General features: G+C 39.4%; 1 protein-coding gene across 4 annotated transcripts in view; it reads right to left on the bottom strand.

The window, feature by feature from the left end:
• The window catches only part of BNC2 (basonuclin 2), a 462,055-nt gene that overhangs the window by 294,140 nt on the left and 152,777 nt on the right, over positions 1-15,138 (bottom strand). Inside the window, exon 1 of one of the 4 annotated variants that reach the window (XM_007655634.3) lies at positions 7,218-7,289. The exons of the other annotated variants lie outside the window; for them this stretch is intronic. Within the exon in view, the coding sequence (XP_007653824.1) occupies positions 7,218-7,220 (3 nt within the window). The 5' untranslated portion in view covers positions 7,221-7,289. Of the gene's footprint in view, positions 1-7,217; positions 7,290-15,138 lie in introns of those variants that run through there. 4 annotated transcript variants of the gene reach the window in all.

Here is a 15,138-nt window from a genome sequence, read left to right as displayed (position 1 = left end):
ATAATGAAATATGACTTAAAGCTGTGTTCTCCCATTTTGTACAGCTCAAGAACTGTTTTAATGTTTCTGAATTCCAGTATGATCTCTTTATATTAGTGGAATCAGTGCAATTTGTTAGCCACAAGTGCGTGCTTTGGTTTTTCAGATTTTAAGAAATAGTTACTTCAAGTTTTAATTGATTCAAAATCCATAATAACAATAATGGTAGATTCTACTATAAATTATAATTATTTCCTATTCTTCCAGTGTCTATGGTTCTTTCCTATTAGTAAGTTGAGCACTTTCAGAAGAACATTTTTTTCAGACCTCAAAGAAACTGTTTAGGCCATTGCTGCATGCATTGTTGCATGAATTGTGCATTCAATGCAACAGTACATTAAAGATCCCCGCAGGATCTAAGAGAGAGAATACTCCTTTCAAGTTCCCTAAGGTGCTTTAGGCAATGAGTGAATTTGGATAAATATTACTAATCTGCTATTTTCTAGTAGTTTTTCTCCAAGTACCTCCTGCTTCCACCTCTATTTTACAGATTTTTTTTTTTCCCGTGGTGCTCCTGAAAAATCACACCAACACTTTAAAATCCAATGGCAATTTTTATCCAGCGTTTCCCAAGTGCCACACAAACAGATACCCTCACCTAGTCTAAAGTCAAACAACCTGATTATTGAAGATGTTTTGTGACTTTGATAGGATCTCTGTTATTCAAGGTAGAGCCAGAAACAGAACCTTGATTATTCACCCCTGCTGACTGAGCACAATTTTGGGAGATGATTAGATAGAAAGATAATTTAGGAATTAGCTTTGGATTTAGCATTAGCATGGTTAAAAAATTTCAATTTTACATATAAGCATTCTCAGAATAGAAGCACAGTGGTCTAGTGGAAAGAGCATGGGCCTGGGAGTCAGAGGACCTGGGTTCTAAAACCAGCTCCACCACTTGTCTTCTGTATAACTTTGGGCAAGTCACATAACTTCTCTGCGTCTCATTTCCTTCATCTGAAAAATGGGGACTCAATGCCTGTTCTCCCTCCTACTTAGAATGTAAGCCCCCTGTGGGACCTGATTATCCTGTATCTATCCCAGGACTTAGTCCCAGCGTGGCTCAGTGGAAAGAGCCCAGGCTTGGGAGTCAGAGGTCATGGGTTTGAAACCCCTCCCATCCTTTAACTGTTGGAGTTCCTCAAAGGTCAGTTTTTGGCCCTCTTCTATTCTCCATTTACACTCACTCCCTTGGTGAACTCATTCGCTCTCACGGCTTCAACTACCATCTCTACGCAGATGATACGCAGATGTACATCTCTGCCCCTGTCCTCTCTCCCTCCCTTCAGGCTCGCATCTCCTCCTGCCTCCAGGACGTCTCCACCTGGATGTCTGCCTGCCACCTAAAACTCAACATGACCAAAACTGAGCTCCTCATCTTCCCTCCCAAGCCCAGTCCTCTCCCAGACTTCCTTATCACCGTGGATGGTACGACCATCTTTCCCGTCTCTCAGGTCCGCAACCTCGGTGTTGTCTATGACTTGTCTTTCTTGTTCACCCCACACATCCGATCCCTTACCAAGACCTGCCAGTCTCACCTTTATAATATCGCCAAGATCTGCCCTTTCCTCTCCACCCAAACAGCTACCTTACTGCTACAGGCTCTCACAATATCCCGGCTAGACTACTGTGTCAGCCTTCTTTCTGATCTCCCTTCCTCCTCTCTTGCCCCGCTCCAGTCTATTTTTCACTCCGCTGCCCGGCTCATCTTCCTGCAGAAACGCTCTGGGCATGTCACTCCCCTTCTTAAAAACCTTCAGTGGTTGCCTATCAACCTCGGCTCAAAACAAAAACTCCTCACTCCAGACTTCAAGGCTCTCCATCACCTCACCCCTTCCTACCTCTCCTCCCTTCTCTATTTCTACTGCCCACCCCACATGCTCTGCTCTTCTGCCACCCACCTCCTCACCGTCCCTTGGTCTCGCCTATCCCACCGTTGACCCCTGGGCCACATCCTCCCGCGGTCCTGGAATGCCCTCCCTCCTCACTTCCGACAAGCTAATTCTCTTCCCCTCTTCAAATCCCTACTTAAAGCTCACCTCCTCCAAGAGGCCTTCCCAGACTGAACTCCCCCCTTTTTTCCCTCTGCTCCCTCTACCCCCCTTCACCTCTCCGCAGCTAATCCCTCTTCTCCCCCCTTTCCCTCTCCTCCTCCCCCTCTCCCGTCCCACCCCCTCAGCATTGTACTCGTCTGCTCAACTGTATATATCTTCATCAGCCTATTTGTTTTGTTTAATGAGATGTACATCACCCTGATTCTATTTATTTGCCATTGTTTTTATATGTTCTTCCCCTTGACTCTATTTATTGCCATTGTTCTTGTCTGCCTGTCTCCCCCGATTAGACTGTAAGCCCGTCAAAGGGCAGGGACTGTCTCTATCTGTTGCCAACTTGTACATTCCAAGCGCTTAGTACAGTGCTCTGCACATAGTAAGCGCTCAATAAATACTACTGAATGAATGAATGAATGAATCCCGGCTCTGGCACTTGTCAGCTGTGTGACTGTGGGCAAGTCACTTAACTTCTCTGTGCCTGTTACCTCATCTGTAAAATGGGGATTAACTGTGAGCCTCACGTGGGACAACCTGATTACCCTGTATCTACCCCAGTGCTTAGAACAGTGCTCTGCACATAGTAAGCGCTTAACAAATACTAACATTATTATTTAGCATAGTAAGCACTAAAATACCTCAATTATATTATTACTAATAATAATTTTCCCCCACCCCAGGCCAGGTATTTCCAAAAGCCACCCTTAGCATTCATATATTTAGTAATTCAGGTACACTTGAGTGCTCCTACAATGGAAGTGTTGCATTCTTGCAGAGCGCAGAACAGAAGAAAACTTGCATGTTAGTACTTACAGAGACCAATGCAGCACATATGCACACAACTGTTTCTTCCAACCCCACATCATGCTGTATCTAGAGAGGTACATGTTGTCCTTAACATTGCTTAATTCTGCCATCAAGTTTTAGCCAAAATGCACAGTGAAAATGCTGGCAGAAGTGAATGTATGCTACTTTTTTTCATTTATGTGTCTTTGCTTTCTCTGGCTACTCACAGCTATATTTCCGGTTCTTCCCCTGGTTCCTGCTATTTGTAAATAAGTTCGTGCTTATCTTCCAAACCCATTAGACTGTAGGCTCTTGAGGGCAGAGACCATGACTTCTACATTTATCATCCTCTCCCAAACACTTAATGCAGTGTGTTTCCCATAATAGATGCTCAGTAAATACTATTGGAGCTATCATCAGGAAAACAAGGAGATCAAAAAAAACTGAGTACAAACTTCAGCCAGCTACTATTTTCTTTAGACCTCTTACACCTTCTCCCAACTGATGCATCATAACCACCACAATAGGGAAAGTAGAGAGGAAAATCTGTGGATTGTTAAAAATGCCATAGAAAGGTGAGTTTAAAAAAAAACACATTTAAAATACATGTCCTTTATGGGGTGAGAAATCATGTTAGTGACAAAGAATTCTCTTACAGTGATTGTGGTATTTGTTAAGTGCTTACTATGTCCCAGGCCCTGCACTAAGCGCTGGGGTGGATACAAGCAAATTGGGTTAATAATAATAATAATGTTGGTATTTGTTAAGCGCTTACTATGTGCCGAGCACTGTTCTAAGCGCTGGGGTAGACATAGGGGAATCAGGCTGTCCCACGTGGGGCTCACAGTCTTAATCCCCATTTTACAGATGAGGGAACTGAGGCACAGAGAAGTTAAGTGACTTGCCCACAGTCACACAGCCAACAAGTGGCAGAGCTGGGATTCGAACTCATGAGCCCTGACTCCAAAGCCCGTGCTCTTTCCACTGAGCCACGGGTTGGACACAGTCTCTGTCCACATGGGGCTCACAGTCTTAATCCCCATTTTACAGATAACGTAACTGAGGCCCAGAGAAGTGAAGGGTCTTACCTAAGGTCACATAGCAGACAAGTGGCAGAGTTAGGATTAGAACCCAGATCCTTTTAACTCCTAGGCCCATGCTCTAACCATAATGCCATACTGCTTATGCTAATGCTTCATAAGAATTCTCTTATGCTTCATAAGTATGCAACTGGATATTAGACCTCCAGAGGTTGAAAAAAAGGAGGTCAGGAGCACACAGCCTGTATCTCATCTCCACTGGGGTTCGCGGGGTAGAGGATGGCCAATAACCAGGCCTCCACCTCACTGACATCATTGGTATTTTAAGAGAGGCCCCACTCCTTGTAGGAGCAGAAATCATATTCACTGTTTAGAAGGATCTAAAATTGAACTGGTATAGTCCCCTAGGCTGTAGGTTCCTTGTGTGCAGGGAATGTGTTCACCAACTCTACTGTAATGCACTCTCCAAGTGCTTATACAGTGTTCTGCACACAGTGAGTGCTCAATAAATACCACTGATTGATTTACTGGGAGGGACCTTCCCCCTGAAAGACATTGCTTTACCTTGGGCTAGTTTGAACTACTTTTGTACTTTCATGTTTACAGTCTGTTATTCTTGAAAGCTTATTCTATAACTGGAGAGTTAATATTTCTGTGATGAATAATAATGATAATAATGATAGTGTGTGTTAAGGGCTTCCTATGTGCCAAGCACAGTACTAAGTGCTAGTGTAGATACAAGAGAATCAGGTGGGACACAAGTTCCTGTCTCACATGGGTCTCACAGTCTAAGTAGGAGGGAGAATAGGTAGTGAATCCCCATTTTACAGATGAGGAAACTGAGGCACAGAGAAGTTAAGTGACGTGCCCAAAAGCACACAGCAGGCAAGTGAGAGAGCTGGGATTAGAACCCAAGTCAGACTCCCAGGCCCATGCTCTTTCCCCTGATACAACAAGCTCTTTGAAGAATGGATTCAGTCTATTTCTGTTTTTCTTGTGCATTCTTGCCCCTGTTCCACATGCACTGTTCACTTTGACAATTAGACTATTAAAAATTAAAATTGTAAAAACACTTCATTTGAAGATCTCAGATTTCTTTTACCTCTACAATGCTCTGCTGTTCCCTAGGCAGTGAGAGCCAGAAAAGTGGGCGTCCTAGTCATAGCTCACTCCTTCCCAATTCTGCATGGGGCACACATTCCAAGACTATATTTAATTGGAATAGTTGGTGTGGAAGAAGTAGGAGTACGGTCTGGAGGTCAGCTTTGGTTGTGGCTATGGAGCTCCTTGTATATCATCAGTTGCTCACTTGTGTAAGAAGCCCTAAGACTGACTACCTGAGATTAAAGCTTCAAAAGCAAGTGACATGAAGAGAGCCATGGGTCATTTGATAAATGATCATTTTTTTGAAAATTGGTTCACTAAGAGTTACATTCGACTTTACAAATAAGAACTTATTTAACATAAAATGTAATTTTAAATGATTTTTTAAAATTTTGGATTAGGGATTTCTGATTAAACTGCTTCTGGTCAGTTAGACTAGGAGACAGGAAAAGGGATCAGCAGATAGGAGGAAACCATGAGGTCCCTACTGTGTGCTGTTTCTGTGAAAGGGATGACAACATCAGTTTTCTGGAAATTTTTGCATAGATTTCCCAATTCTGACTAAAATTTACACAGCTAACCATGGTTTTTATTCTCTGGGAATAAAGGACAAAAATCTTAGGTGGGTACCTAATTTTCCCATAAAAGTCATTAAAATTTTTTATTTTAAAATCACTCCCATTACACTATAAAAGATAACAGAGGTGAAAAACATCTCCGAAAGTGGGTCTACTTCTGAATATAAGGAAGATGCTAATGAGTTGATCTGAAATTTTAAAGGCTAAATCCAAACATAAATCATGATTTTGCTATACAGCTGATTGCTTGTTGAGTTTATGACCCGCCATAAACTTTGTCAATATAACTGTTAAAAAGAGAGCAAACCATCATAAACACAGCACTAATCAGATTAAAGTTATGTTTATCTGACAAAACTATCCTTTTATAGAAACAAATAAATCGTGTTGCAAAACCTATGTGAATTACTCTTAATTTTTCTAATCAAAAATTCAATAGGGCATTCAGATACTGCTAGTGTACTTTCAATTGGGTGAACACTGCATAACATTTTCATTCTGACTCCTATTTAGAAAGAGGAGAGCTTTTTTCTCATGAATGGAAATGTTATGCTTTGTAACCTGCTTTCAAACTGTTTTCCTTCAACGGCATGGCATTGATGTATTGTGTCTATTTTGCAAATATCAAAGCTCAAAACCTTATTTTGAACAATGAATGGACATTACATGAACATGCAGTCAAAACAGAGGGAATGAAAGTTTTGAAAGTGAAGCAGAGAAAATGAGTTCAAAACAGAAAACTGAACTCAAACTGGCAAATAACCTTATCTCCACTCCTCAACTAAATTAAGTTGATTTTATTAAAAAAAAAAACAACCCAGCATTTCCCTTGGATATATAGTCTGTGCTCTTTGCACTAATATTCCAGTGGGAGATTAAAAAAAAACTAAAAAAATTTTCTTCAGCTGTTTAATGCCTGGGCTGCAAGGCTGGAAACAGTCATAAATATGCTCAATCCCACCAAAATGTATACACCTTCTGACTTTAACCTTCTATAAAATATAATATATACCAGAGGGCATAAAATACATGTTTCTTGAAATAGTTAGGGAAGGTTACATGTGACTGTCTAATCCGAATCCAAAAAATTACCAATGCTACCTTCTCCACCCACATATAAATTACATTTTGTATATAATATGCACATATGCAATATACACAGGCACACACATAAATTAGAATGTCCTAACAAAAAGACACATGGCTTGAGGTTCCATCCACATTAGGTTTGTAAGTGATGAAATTACACTTCAGAATTCAGCACACTGAATGTACAAATAGCAAAGTCTGAAAAGTCCCCAAAACCTGAAAATGCAAATATGGCTTCACAGCAATGTTACTTTAAGAGGATCGCACACCCATATGGCTTGCATCTTTTAAAATGCTCTATCCCTACAACTCCTTCTTTCAGAATCCAGTTTGAAAATCCCACTAGAAACCTGAATGTGACTACATTAGCTCAAATTAAGAACCCCCCCAAAGTTCCCTTTTCAAGTTCCTTCACTTGTTTCTTTTGTTTTCTAAAACTGTATCCCTTTAACCCAACCCATCATTACAAAGAAATGGTTAAAAAAAAATGTAAAAAGGAATGAGGGAGTAGTAATGGTAACATACAGTACCATGAGCTGTTTTGGCCTCCCAGTCAGTGGTGTACAGTTAACAGATCACTCCTGGCCTTCAGCAGACAGCAAAACACAGCTCTGGGAAGGAGGGAAGGGGTGGAGGGGTTGGGGAGGGGGTAGAGGGGGGCTTGATCTGGCAGTTTATACAAGAAGGCAACTCAGCTCCGTTCTGGCGCATTCCTTTTCTCTATCTCCCAACCTCTTTGCGTGTGTCTTGTCATATTTTCTTCAGCTGTTAATTGTCTGGGCTGTGAGACTTTAAACAGCCGCAGTTTAGGAAAAGCGAAACCCTACTAAGTGACTATCACAGCAAATCAGCTTCACATTGGTGGGTAAAATTTTCCAAGGGAAGTGTTCTTCTGATAGTTCCTGAGTCTCTAAGTCACCCCCCCTCCCCGCCCCCCCTCCCTCTTCTCCACTCCCCACCACACACACTCCCCTTGAGGGCTAAATGCACTTGTGGCAATAAAACATTCATGCGACTTGGAATTTTAACACAATGCCATTTCCCTAGTTTAACCTGAAAGGAATGCACTAGTCACAACAGACTACATCATCCTGCCATTAAGCCCTGCCAAGGAACCGCTTTTTTGGCTGTGCACGGCCAGCTCTGACGGGAAAGGAGTACACAGACCCACACACAGAGCACAGAGGGCCACCTCTGCTTCCTCAACCTTATCCAGCAACACCCTGCTCTTAACCATGACCCTTGACCCGTCTCAGCATTGTGACAGGCTTGTGATGCATGTGTCACTTTGAAACTTCTGCAGAGTCACAACATTGTTCAGGCAAATCCAGTGTTTCACTAATTTGCTGCTCTGTCTCAACAGGCACTTGGATCTTTGCCAGGGGGCTTTTTTTATTGCTATTGAAAGTTGTGTGCTTAAGCCTAGAAATGCTTTTTCAATTTTTTTTCCTTACAAACTTTATATTTGCATGTAGTAATTAGGTTATGATTACTGACAAAACAGTTTGCTTAGGGGACCACTTACCAAAGCTGCCTGAATTTTGCATTCTACTGGCATTTTCTTTATATTTTTTTAAAAAAAGAACCACCCAGAAATATCTCTTGATTACTCCTGGGAATACTGGTGGGAAAGTCAAAGGTGTTAAGAGAACTAAAGTATCTCCACTTAACTATTTCATGGAGCTGTAGCCAGTTCTGTTCCAAGATAAATAGGAAATGAGAGTCAGACCAGGGATCCGGATTTATTGTTAGTGTTGAGAGTTTTTGATCCCTGCTAATATCACTAGCTAATTAAGCAGAGAAGATGGCAAACTAATCCAAATGCATGCCAAAGGGAACATAAAAAACTTTCAGAGGGCAAGAAAATTTGTTTTGGGGAAACTAAGGATACCTAGTGTTAAATATTATTCTCTGACTCCAATAGTCTCCTGTTCCCTATAATATCTGAGTGACTTCTATAAAAGAGTTGGAGTTAATACAATACAGTTTTAAATGATTAGTCCTCAGAGCAGCCCTTTCCCAACCACCTCCATACCAGAAGACACCTACTTTTCTCAGCTTATTATTAATCATGTAACATGCCTTGGTCACCTCAGTTTGTAGTCTTTCAGTTCCCCTTTTCCATTGGCAATCCAGTCATTCAAGTCTGCAATTCAAAAATAGCTAAAACTTTGGTTTCCCCTTCCAAATAGTGTATGTGTGTACATATAGATAATATACATATGCATATAGATAATATATAAACCCACATATATATTATCTATATATACGGTCCAGATATGGAAACCATGCAATAATGTAACACTTGCACCCATTCTGCAACTCTAAATCAACTGAATGATTAAACCAATCTCCAGGAGCTTAGGATACTTCTGTTACTGTAACATAAAAATAAAATACTTGCCATATCATAGCCACTTTAGCATTTGCCTCAATGCTTTTGTAGCACTGATCAACCCAGTAGGGCACATTTATTTTGCTCTTCTTTTAGAATAGCACTTCAATTAGTTGCAATGGTAACAAAAAGTTGTACTAATAATACTCTCTGGACAAGTTAATATGGAAATAAAAGTGAAATAAATGGTGTTCTTCAGTTTCCAGTTTTATCTTCTTAATAGTTGGAATTAGTCTTAAGCCCCAGTTAAATAATTCTTTTTTCGGCTTTTAAACAGACATTATCATGACTTAAGAAGTTGCTCTAATCCCTTCACCTCAGTTGGGCCATACTAATTCTAAACAAGAGGCCAGCAATTAGAAAATCAAGGAACTGCATAGCCTCTGGAAAAATCACCTAAGGTCAATAAGACAATCATTGTTAAACTATCAAAATATGGAATTTCAGAAGATTAAAAAAACCCACTAAATTCAGGAAGTATAGTCTGAGGGTCACAACTTTGTATTTCTAATAGTTAGGACTAAATACCCATTTCAGCCTAATTAATGAAAGGCCCAGGACAAGACCAAGAAAAAAGCCTTATCTGAAATGCTAGATTGGAGGGCAATAATAAGCTGCAAAGGTAAAAATGAATACTGGTATTGAAGAGATGCATTAGTATACTTTTTTCATTCACGTATCTATTTTACGGACCCAAAACTGTCTTTTCCCCACCATTGATTAAAATAAAATCATGCAAACTACTTTTTACAACAAATTATTTTTGAAAACCTAAGAAACCTGAGATTTTATTCCGCAAAATACAAATTAAAATACGATTATATTACCTTTGCCTGCAGTACACACTCAGTTCTCTAATACAGGGATCCCATTGCTGATGAACGCTGTGTCAATAAAAAGTTGCCTTACAATATGACACCTTATCTGGTACCATGCGTATGTGCACAACCATTTCTTCTAACATTGCAATTGTATTGTTGTATTGTCAGAAGAACATTCTCTAATTTCCTATCATTCTATTCCAAAATATAAATTATGGAAACACTAGGTGTACACAGTATTATTTTAATAAAGCAGTTGTAGGGCACTGCTACAAATCAGTCAAGTCTGCCTTAGGTATAGTTTGAGGAGGGCCAAGAGGAAAGACACGGAAGAGGGAAGATGGGAGGAAAAAGGGAGGGTAGATGCTGGTATACACAGGGAGAGGGCAAAGAAGAGGAAGGAATGAGGGGAGAAGGGGAAAGAACAAGGAAAGGGGAAGAAGAGTGGAGAAGAAGAAAGAAGAGGGGTGGGGGAGAGGAAAGAGAGGAGAGGAGCCTGACAGCACAACAGTGGAACAGGCAGCTGGCCTGAGATGCTAATTCAGCGCTTTAACAAATCAATGCCACTTGAAAAGTACAATGCGAGCCCTCACTGGGTAGATGTCAGGGGACTGAGAAAATGCATTCTCAAGTATTTCACATTAAGAGGGAATAATGTGTTAATTTATAACTCTTCACCCTATACACTTGGATTATCCATCTGTGTCAGCGATTTGACTTCTTAAATTTATCAAAAACATGCGCAAAGGGAGGCATCTTCTGATAAACCACTGGGAAATGGTGGTTTAGAAAAAGTCTGTCCTGTTTTTTTTTCCTCCTCCCCCCTCCCCCCCCACCCTCCTCCAATCCACTTGGTAGTGGGGAGGAAAGAGGAGGTGAATGTGGGGGTGGGGTGGGGAGTACTTGCTAAAGGAGCAACCTTAAGAAAGGACTTTTCTTAGCTGTGGTTGATTGCATTAGGTACCATCCGTCAAAAGTGACACAGAAGAGAAGGAAAAACTTGAATCAGCAACCAGAGCTGCCATCATCAGAATTTACTTTACGGAAACTTACTCAAGTCCCTTAGCACACCCAACGGAAGAGAAGCTGCTGACAATTGGATTGTAATTAAACACTGTTCTAAATGCCACATGAGTTCTTCAGATCACTTATCAAACGAAGGAGAGGGAGTTATACTTACTTTGTTCAGTTGGTTTTGTGACAGTGAAAGGATGATGAGATGGCTGGTACTCTAATTCTCAGATGATTAAAAGAAACTGTATTTCTCATAGGAAAACACCAATTAAAGTCAAGAGGAGATTCTTGGAATTGTTTTCAAATTGTTTCTTAATGTGAAATCAGTTGACTCTCCATATACTGACAGGACAGTTGATTATTTTTCTTTCAATATTTTTTTTTTAAATCTGTACAAAACCCATTCTGCTAGTAATTATGTCTGCCTGGAAAACGTGAGGATTCTCAAATGTGAGGGATATTTTCCTCTGAGAAAAAATATGAGAACTGCTCAGCTTAAAGTTTTAGAGACATAAACATTGCCAGTCCTCATAGTTTAAAATTCATCTTTAAAACATATAGATTCTCAGTATATCCTTGACTCAATTTTTGGACCAAAAAGAAGGGAGAGGTTTTGATTTTTAATTTTAATATAATCCCATGGGGAAAATAGAATGACAGCTGCTTTATATCTAAAGAAAACAAGATGATAACTTTGTAGGTAGCATTATACTTTACATGTGTCTCCCTCACTGTGGATTTTTTTTGTCACTTGTACACCTGCAACAGGAACATTCTCTTATTTCCAAGATATTCCTATGTAAATACATGCTGATGAATGGAAATGAGATGCTATATATAATGGAAAACACTCTTCATCTAGCAAAAGTGAAAGTTGCTTCAGTCACTGAACCAATTGTTCCCCTCTCTTATAGAGGGTTATGTGACAAAAATGAAGGATCTTTCATAAGTTGCTATTGGCTAAACAGCATTTCATAGAAACACACATAAAAGATAAAAAGCCTCCTGTAGGATTAATATCTCGTGCATTCTGGGTTTTTTTTTAAAGACTCACCTATGTATAACATTTGATTAGAAACACAAATTATAAATAACAAGTAATTGTTATGACACTGGGTCACCGGTCAAAATGTCTAAAATATTATTTAAAAAATGTTTTACTTCTTCAAATTGAAATCATTCTATCAGTAACATTTCCTTTTTCATGTCATTAAAGTACCTTGGTTTTCCCTTTCATGAAACCTTGGGAAGCAGATTAAATAGACTGGATAAGGATATAAAGAATCTTCCTCCTAAAACATATATATACATCCACTAAAAGGCACTATTTATGCCCTGACAGCAGGAAGTCTCCCAGTCCCAGCTTCTTGCATGAATTACTATTCCTGTCTGTCCCATCTAGGCTGTTCCCTAATATAAGCTATCTATTCTTATCGTTATAGTGCAGTTAATCCCCTTCTCCCATCTACCGCTCTCCCCCCTCACCACTTCCCCAGCACACACACACTCCTTGGACTCTTCCACTCTCTGCCCCCCACCTCAAGTTTCACCTAAGGGGTTAAAAGACTAGAGTACATTTGTGACTTGTCAGTGACATATAATACCCAGGTCCTTCATGCAATCAACTTTTACTTGACATGTATTTGCTCATCACAGGACCCGCATTACTACTGGGAAAATGAAGAAAAACCTAAATTAACACTTGACATTCAATATGGTCAAGTCCTTAATTGGCTGGGCTTCCTGAGAAAGCAATTTTCTATTCCCCAAACTGTTCGTGTGTCATGTGTGGAGTGCAGCTCTTGGCCATCACTGCTGTCCCTCGCTCACTCTAATGAGAGCAGATGAATTAGTGCTACGTGACACGATTTGAGCAGGGCTTCCTCCTCTCCTCCCCTCCCCCCCAATCCTTTTCCTATACTAGTGACAGCTGTGTGGCAGGAAAAGAAAGAGTAAGAGATGCAAGTGCAAAAGAATCCTATGACGGATGATCATTTCAAAATGGATCTTAAATGTTTTGTTGATACCCCTGAAAGCTGGTCATTTAATTGTGGAGGTAAGGTGGAGGATTGTTATGAAGAGCAAGGGAATTATCTGGCTATGGCTGATATGGGTCATATTAACTTCAAACATGTCTCCCCCATTCCTGTTTAGTTTCAGTATTAGATTGCACTGGTCTAATTAAAATGGAATTTACATCCATTAAAAGTGAAAAAGGCTTGGAGAATGGATCAACTAGCAAAATGAATAGCATTAATAGCTTTTGATTTTATGAAAATAAGCATACCTTTTGGTAACAAGTTTCCTTTCTAAATGCTTTCTAGGTATAGCAAAGAACCCAAGAAATCAAATCTTCCCACTAAGTATTGTCCAAATTTTGTATTATTTATAAATGTATAATTTTGTGTTCTTTTCCAAGAAGCTGGAAAAATGGTTTATTTCAGATAATTTTGTATAATAGTTTGCAGTTGAATTCATGCAACAAAAGCCATTTGATTACAGATTTAACAGTTTCCTAAGGGTCAGAGGATGCCTATTCTGCCTTAGATGTATATACCTTGCTATGATAATATCTGTACCATTCAAAAATGCTAACATTAATGAAAATGAGTCATTGGGTCCTTCAGTAATTCATTCATGAGTTGTTACATTCATAGGAGACCAAATAGGAGAGTATTTTCTATGGCCAAGTTCCTTATCAAACCCTATCAAGGCCTCTCCCCCACCTCCCCATGCTATCCCAAATAAAAACAAAAAATTGCCTGGGGAAGAAGGGAAGATTTTCATGTCTGAGAAGGTAATTTATCTGAAATGAAGAAACTACCACAGGTGAATAAATAAGAGTAACTAGCAAATATCAATGGTCTCTTGAGTTTTACCCATTTCATGTGAGTGTCAGAGACAAAATGTGCTCTGTAACAGGGATGTACAGCCAAAAAAAAAAAAGCCCTTGCATTGCACAATCAGTAAGCATGCAATTTGCAGGGATTATAGTAACAATGTAAACCTACTTCAGTCACAATTCCCTCCATCTAGAACAAGCCCAAAATAATTTGATCATTTATTCACTACACATATATATTTCTGAACTGGTCTACAAATGCTGTTACTTCAGTCATTCCATATGAAGTGGTAATTTTAAACACAATGCATATCCACGGCCACCATTTCACCTAGGAAAATGCATGATCAGTATTGGAAAATTCAAGTACAACTCCAAACCTGGAAAGCAATTTCCACTTTCTGCATAGTGGGAATTAATCTCTCCAAATCTACTTTTTTTTTAGTTCTGTGGTTTTCTAATAAAGTTATTTAAAGGTTTCTTCCTTGTTTCAAAGTTTTTCTTGACACTCTTTTTAAACATTTTATAGATAACTTAAGTGCTTTCATACTAACGAAAGAACACAATGCATATTTTCTGAGGCAAACAATATTTTTTGAGCATTTTGAGTCTATGGGCTTTCCATACTTATTGTCATATTCATATTTAAATTGAAGGAAGTTCAAAACTTAGATAAACTAAGGATGTGCCATTTCAAAATTGAGTAACACGTAAAATTCATGGTATTTTGAAAGATGTAAAACTGTATAATGGATATGCAGTCTTTGAAGATCCTTGTGTTCATAGTAATTTCAGAACACCTTCAGTACATTCTTAGATGTACATAAAATAATTCTTTTAGGTGTTTAAGAAAAGCAAAAATGCAATTAAGTATTCTCAGAACATAGCTTAATATAACCAGTTAACTGCTAGAGTAGCAGGATTATCTCTGAAAAACTAAAAGGCAGGGTAATCAGACGAATATCTTTCTGGTGACCTTTGAGATGCTGACTGGTCCGTCAGGTTCCATCTGTGAGATATAAGACATAAACAGACATTAACCGTAGTAGTAGTAGTTGAAGACCATTCGGTCATTCTAGGTTCAAAGGAAGCCATTCCAGAACTTTGAGATTCCTCTCTTCTGGAAAAGGGACCACTGTAAGCAATGAGAAACAGCTTAACACCCTTTGCCCTCCAAAATACTATGTAACCTTCCTTGCTTTTAGTATATGGGAAAAATCTCTACATGCATGCTTTAGCTATTTTTCATGGCAGCTGTAGACAAAACAAGCAAGTTACCAGACACAAAACCAACTGACACAGAGTTAAAGAAGTTAACATTTTCACAATGTTCAAATTAATTCGGTGTGATGCAAGATTACTCAGGGTGATGTCCCCTC

The sequence above is a fragment of the Ornithorhynchus anatinus genome, chromosome X5, assembly GCF_004115215.2.
Source record: "Ornithorhynchus anatinus isolate Pmale09 chromosome X5, mOrnAna1.pri.v4, whole genome shotgun sequence".
Classification (NCBI taxonomy): Eukaryota; Metazoa; Chordata; class Mammalia; order Monotremata; family Ornithorhynchidae; genus Ornithorhynchus; species Ornithorhynchus anatinus.
Note: the sequence above shows the minus strand (reverse complement) of the source record. Positions and strands in the feature narration are given on the sequence as shown.